The sequence below is a fragment of the Pseudomyrmex gracilis genome, unplaced genomic scaffold, assembly GCF_002006095.1.
Source record: "Pseudomyrmex gracilis isolate BER0280 unplaced genomic scaffold, ASM200609v1 scaffold_3958, whole genome shotgun sequence".
Taxonomy (NCBI): domain Eukaryota; kingdom Metazoa; phylum Arthropoda; class Insecta; order Hymenoptera; family Formicidae; genus Pseudomyrmex; species Pseudomyrmex gracilis.
The window spans coordinates 1-6,311 of NW_018024542.1; the positions used below are offsets into that span (position 1 = coordinate 1).

Sequence of the window (6,311 nt, forward strand, 5' to 3'; positions counted from 1 at the left end):
AAAAATATAATTAATTTGACATATTTTAGAATCAATAATAATTATCTAAAACAGTAGTCATTGATAAGCACCATTTTTGTCTGTAGAAAACATTATTTCTGTGTCATTGCTGCTGTGTCGTGAATTGCGAGCTCTTACTTGCGCTTTATAAGACGTATATGGATGTAAATCTAAGATTGTGATGCTTGTTTCGTTAGTAAATTTTTTAATGGAGATTGGATTATCTGGCATAGTTAAGTTTTCGTTTGTACAACCGCAGTACTCATTAATCTAGAATTAATAGAAAACATTTATACAATAAAAAAGTTGATTACAATAAAAAATTATTTTGTCACATCGATTAGTTGTGGATGAAAATCGTAATGTTATAATAAGAACTACGTGTAAGCTAGTTGTTTACCTTCAACGTTACTTCATACTGCAAAATTTTTCCATTTGGTTGATCTGGAGATCTCCACGTCAGATTGACAGATGTATTTGACTTTTTCAAGTAAAAAAAATCTAATACTTCAGTTGGAACTAGTGATATTTATAAAACACAGATGCTTAAATATGTGTTTGCATACACATATTGGAAATTTTCTCACTGCATGCTTTATATCGTATAATTACAAACTTACCGCCTTCTAATGTACATACTGTCTCGAAATACAGCAAGCTGTTATTGTTATATTTTGCATGATGTATTATCACGTCATACCAAGTATATGGGTTTAATCCTGACAATTCACGAGAAAATTTTGTCATTTGTTCAGTGAAAATCAAACGACTATTTGTATATTGAAGTTGTAGTGAGTACCAATTTGGTGGACACGGATAGAATGGCTAGCATAACAAGACACCAAGAGTTTTTACACAATATGTACATATAATATAATCATAGTAAAATTATCTGCATTATATATTATAAAAACTAAACAGAAAATATGTACGTACATCTGAGTTGTTTTGCACATTAATCGTTATGCTGTTTTCTGCAGGTGTTACGACAAACTTTGTCGCTACTATATCATTGCAGACAGAAAATAGAGAAATTATATAATTAGAGAAGACTATAATTAACAATAAATATTGACACTTACAGTCGCAAGCAGTTTCCACATTTTGCCACTCACTCTCAATCAGACTTCCTTCAACACTTAAGATGCATTTCACCCAGTAAACAGAAGCAGGTTTTAAATCTTTGAAATACCCTGTCATGTGCGTCATGTTCGGAAACAGTTTATTCCATGGCAGCGTAATGGAGTAATTGAATATTTGAGTAATTGGGTCTAATCCCTGTAAAGAATGTATTAAAATATTACTTGATTTTTATTTGTATATTACGAGCGCGTAAAAAGTTGTATCTTAAGTAGTAGATAAGTGTGACAAGTTCAGGTATTAAATGAATTATTAGTAAAGATATTTCAATTTCTTTTGAATAATTTTAGAAAAAATAAGTAAACTTGTACTCATTTTACTTATACTTACTCCAAGTGTAAACAAATACAGTAGTGACAAATTTTTATATTCCTGTGTCCAAATCGTACGAACTTTGGCTTGGATACTTGTAGCGGTAGAGACAATTGAAGGTGCTTCAAGCTTGTCTATGCCTTAAACATCAGTACAGTTTCCGTTTATCTAATAACATCTATCAATAAGAGAAATCATCTGACAATTATAGTTACAATAATGTTATATATCATTAAAAGTTATTATACCTATCTGACATAGAGGTGGTATGTAAATCTTGTTTGAGGTTTTGACGCATCCGTTGATACATTCGCCAGTAATTTTATCGCAATTAAAATTTTTGCAGGAGCCACACTTATTCTTGCAATTATGACCGTACAAGTAGTTCTTACACACTTTAAGTATATTGTGACATGTATTTACAGATCGTATATAGACGTAGTGATAAAATTTAAACTGTAATTGTGAAAATTGTAATTAAAGAATACTTACGTGAAGAACATTCCGTATCCTGAAAACCTGGAGAACATGTGCAACCATTTGTATAACAGATCGCAGTTTCTTTACAGTTATCGTAACTTTTCAAATCGTGTGCGCAAGAAAATAAACATTTCGGCCCTATTTTTCCTATCGGACAATCTTTATCATCTGAGAGAAGAAAAAGTACATATTAAAATAAGTCTATATCATATTTAGCAAATGGACACCTAAAATTATGCAATAATATGTTTTTAGAAAGAATCATAATACATAGATTTAAAGAACGTGAGATTTCACATTTGCAATATAATTAACCATTAAGTAATCACCCAGATCTATGTTGGTTGTTGCTTCTGGTACAGAACTTACTACAGTATGTTCGTTATAAAATAGTTTTTGGCATGTTACATTTGGCCAATAATAAGAATTAGAATAAGTTAACGTCTGTCCAAAAGAAGCATTTCCTGTAGTGAAAATCGTTGCTTGTCTTAAAGATTCTATATAAACATAAAAAAAAAGATAATTACAAAGAAGTTAACAATTGGTTTGGTAGATTTTTTATAAATCTTTTATGTGTATATAAACACATAGTGTATTTTTATCATATTAGATATGCAATAAGATACTCTAAGTATGAGATATTCACACCTCTCTTGGAACATTCACGAACATCTGCTATTGCCCATAACGGATTGTAGCTATGCGCTTGAAGTTTAGGAATTACTTGAATTTTTACTTCACGATAATTGTCTGTTGATAAAGTTTTATTAAGTGTGATAAAATGCCACATAGGTAAATTATGAACAGCTGTCAATGATCCTTTCACTGTTACATTTTTTATTACTTCAAAATTAGAGGAATTAAGTATCACGACATGTGCATCGCATTCTGTGCACAGACCAATGATCATTTGTATACAAAGTGTGGAATTAAGAAGATGAAAGGTAGGACTTGTTAAAGTTGCACTCTCGGTAGAAGTGTACAGAAAATCATCTGAAATAGAACGCACACGTTTTTATGTGAACGTATAATAGAACGTGATAGTTCCTTAATCAATCTCATGTTTCTTCATCTATTATATTGCTCATTTTCTCTCTTTGATACACATTACTTAGAAATTTTGTTTAGAATATATATATATATATATATATATATATACATATACCTACATTCATGAAATCGAAGCAACATGTGTGATCTAGTTTTGATAAAGATAAAGTTAAAACTTGAGTTTTTAAACTTTCCTGTATATTTGTTTTCTTCATATGTAACAATTTTTTTATCAGTATCGAAAGCAGTAATATTATGACTGTTTTTTGTGAAGTTCCACGTAATGACAAACGTCCGCCATTCCGTTTCAGACAATGGTATGTGCTAAAATAATTGTAAATATTTTTATAATTCTTTATTTATGTGTGTGAGCTATCCTAAAGTTTAATACTATACAGTATATGTTTCTCTCATAGTCAATGCACACACATTGAGCAAATTTAAAATAAATGATTCTTTTAGAAGATATATGACTTAGAAATATATGCGAGNAAAAAAAACATGATAAAAAATTGTGTAAACAGAAAAAGTACATTTATAGATGTCTTACNTCTAAACTATNTTGCAATATCTCACAGCCTATATATGGGGGTGNTTNTTTAGGAGATATGTTAGACACACCANNTGTGCATCTTCTTATAGCGGATTTCNTATTTNCCCAACCGCCTATTATTACCCAAAAACAAGAAGATTNNTNAAAAGTTTGTGTGTTGCAAAACAAAATATGCACATTATCAGGTGCGCGAGTTGAAAATGAGAGCGCTCCTTTAGATGATATTTGTCCTTTCAACTTNACGTGGTCAAATGATTTTCCAAAGTTTGAATATTCTGTAAATTCTGAAAAGTGTAAAAACATAGTATTTAAAACAATATTATAAGATTACCATTTGATAAACATATAAGGATTTATTTTCATTGAATACTTTTAACAAATAATATATTTTATACGTGTACAACTAAATTTGTTTACAAACTGCAAAGTATTTACNTTCCCATCGTTGGTCAAACACTGGACCCATAGGTGTTTCCACAGAATTTGTAAGAGTCCAATTTAATCGACTCCAAGATTTTAAGCAATCTGTATCTTTGTTCATTTTGCAGTTTATCTCGTTATCGATGAACATATTTATGTTGTGAAACTCTGCAAAAATGTGCGAGAGTACAATATGCGTATATTCGCAAAAGTGACGATAAAAATAGCGTTATCTAACACGGCGCAGATACAAAGTTATTACGAGTGAAACACAAATTCGAAACGGACANAATAAATTTTATGATTTTNTATATTTTTACCGACTTAGTGTACTTTTATACGCCAGCAATGATACAAACGCTCTGCATTCTTATACATAGTTATTACTAGATAATATAAGAAGACAAAAAATATACGTTTTATGCATATAAAAAACAACATTATGCATATAAATTTTTCTAGTTTCGGAACTTACGTTTATTTTTATAAACAGAGTTTGGTGTAAAGATGTCATTCCATACTAGAGCGCCGCCGTCGTCTTCAGAAAGACATATCAAGTCTCTCAAACTTGATTTTGAGTTTTGCGCGTATGGTGATCCACGTAACAAAACTACTTTTCCACAAATGTGTAACGTTTGACTGACGAAGAAAAAATATCTTANAAGTATCTGCATTCTTAACAAATATGTCCCACAGGCAATCTTCATAAGCGTTAGATTAGAACAAAAATGAAAAATAAATATATAAACGAAAATAGTTATAATTAATTTATTTCACAATTTTCTCATTAAGTTTTTAAGAATATTGGATATATATGTAAATAAAACACTAATAAATCACTATCTTTCACATAACAACTTGTATTTTAATAATAATACAACACAAACTCAAAGACAATAAAAACAATTTCTAAATTTTGTACAACACTTTATCTCGTTAAAACTTGGTAAAAGAAATCGAGCAGACTATTCTTATACAGTAACGGTTGAAAACTGGCATTAAAAGAGGAAGTTAACTTCCTCTTAAAGAGAATCCGCGATAACAAACTCCGTATCTGTTAAATGTACCTGACGCATCAGGAAGGATATTACAAACAACGTCTATATCATGTATTATGTTAGATTAAAATAAACTAAAAAAATACTTATATTAAAATAAACTAAAAATGTATTATGTTAGATTAAAATAAACTAAAAATAACCTCTACAATTGTTTGTCGTTCTACAAAAAAATTTATTTTCCACAAATTTACTTGTACTATTTAATNTATTTTACCAGGTTTGTACAATAATATAATATAATTTTATACTTTTATTTTTTATACTCTACATAGCAACATTTTATACATAGCAAACATGTGTACTTATAATTATGGTTTATCTCATAACTTTTATAAAACCTTGTTCCAATTACTATGAGTTTTGAACCTTTTTTGTGCCCAGCTTTGAACTGTGTATCTATGCTTGAATGAAAATACCTTATAAAAAATATCACAAGTACTTATGCGTGTTATTTGAAGTCAAAAATAATATATCGAAATCAAGCGTAGTTTGCAAAATCTGATTTTTTTGATTGACAATATTATCTNAAATGATAAGTCTAAATGTGAAACTTATATATGTCTCTGTGGTTCTCGATCTTCTTGTATCTAGGACACTTCTCGTGATGACAACAATATCGATCATTATTGTCCTTGTAAGAATGAGCTACGTATTGTATCAAATNNCGCGACTTTTGAAAAAATTTGTACGCATGGCTCAAACTAGTATAAATCCTATAATCNTTNTTCCTAAACANGGTTTATGTTTTTAAATAGGATAGAGACACGCGCGCGAGTGAAAGCATTTATCTTTGTCTGCGTTTTGATCATTCNCTCTCCACAGAAAAGAGTAAAAAAATAGAGAGAGTACATTAGATTTCTCCATTTATTACGGTAATAACTTCGNGGTTTTTCAAAACTGTCACGTGATTTCCCTCGATNTAATGTATCTTTACGTTAGAGGTTATCTAAAAAATATAATTGTATTTAAGAACTTTGATAATTTTAACATTTTTCTCATATTATAAATGCAAATTTAGATAAACGTCGCTAAATACCTTGTGCAAACCGTAATCTTCTTCGGCTTCGGGCGCGGAAGGAAAAGTAGGTTTCAGCAAAGTTACAGGCAGTTTAAGGCTACGTGATACAGAAGAATCATATTTCTGAAGAATCAGTAAGTTTTTATATACTGTTATATATAGTGTTCTCAAATTTGCGAGAGANAGCAGTGAGCTTTGAGCCAAAAAATGTTTTGCAAAAATATCAAATCTTTTTTCGTCATTTTTGCACTTTTGCAATTCCATCAAGTCCTGCGCG

General features: G+C 29.8%; 1 protein-coding gene across 1 annotated transcript; it reads right to left on the reverse strand.

Moving 5' to 3' along the window:
* Window positions 1–57: 57 nt before the first annotated feature.
* Window positions 58–6,294, reverse strand: LOC109863276. The gene is made up of 15 exons (XM_020443511.1): window positions 6,053–6,294; window positions 4,431–5,962; window positions 3,971–4,123; window positions 3,533–3,819; window positions 3,102–3,306; window positions 2,581–2,925; window positions 2,262–2,429; window positions 1,945–2,100; window positions 1,701–1,847; window positions 1,471–1,592; window positions 1,083–1,278; window positions 937–1,004; window positions 621–825; window positions 401–519; window positions 58–270 (listed from the first exon to the last, which is right to left on the reverse strand). The coding sequence occupies exons 2-15, from the start codon at window positions 4,660–4,662 to the stop codon at window positions 58–60; spliced, it is 2,616 nt and encodes an 871-aa protein (XP_020299100.1). The 5' UTR covers window positions 4,663–5,962; window positions 6,053–6,294.
* Between the last annotated feature and the right edge of the window lie 17 nt (window positions 6,295–6,311).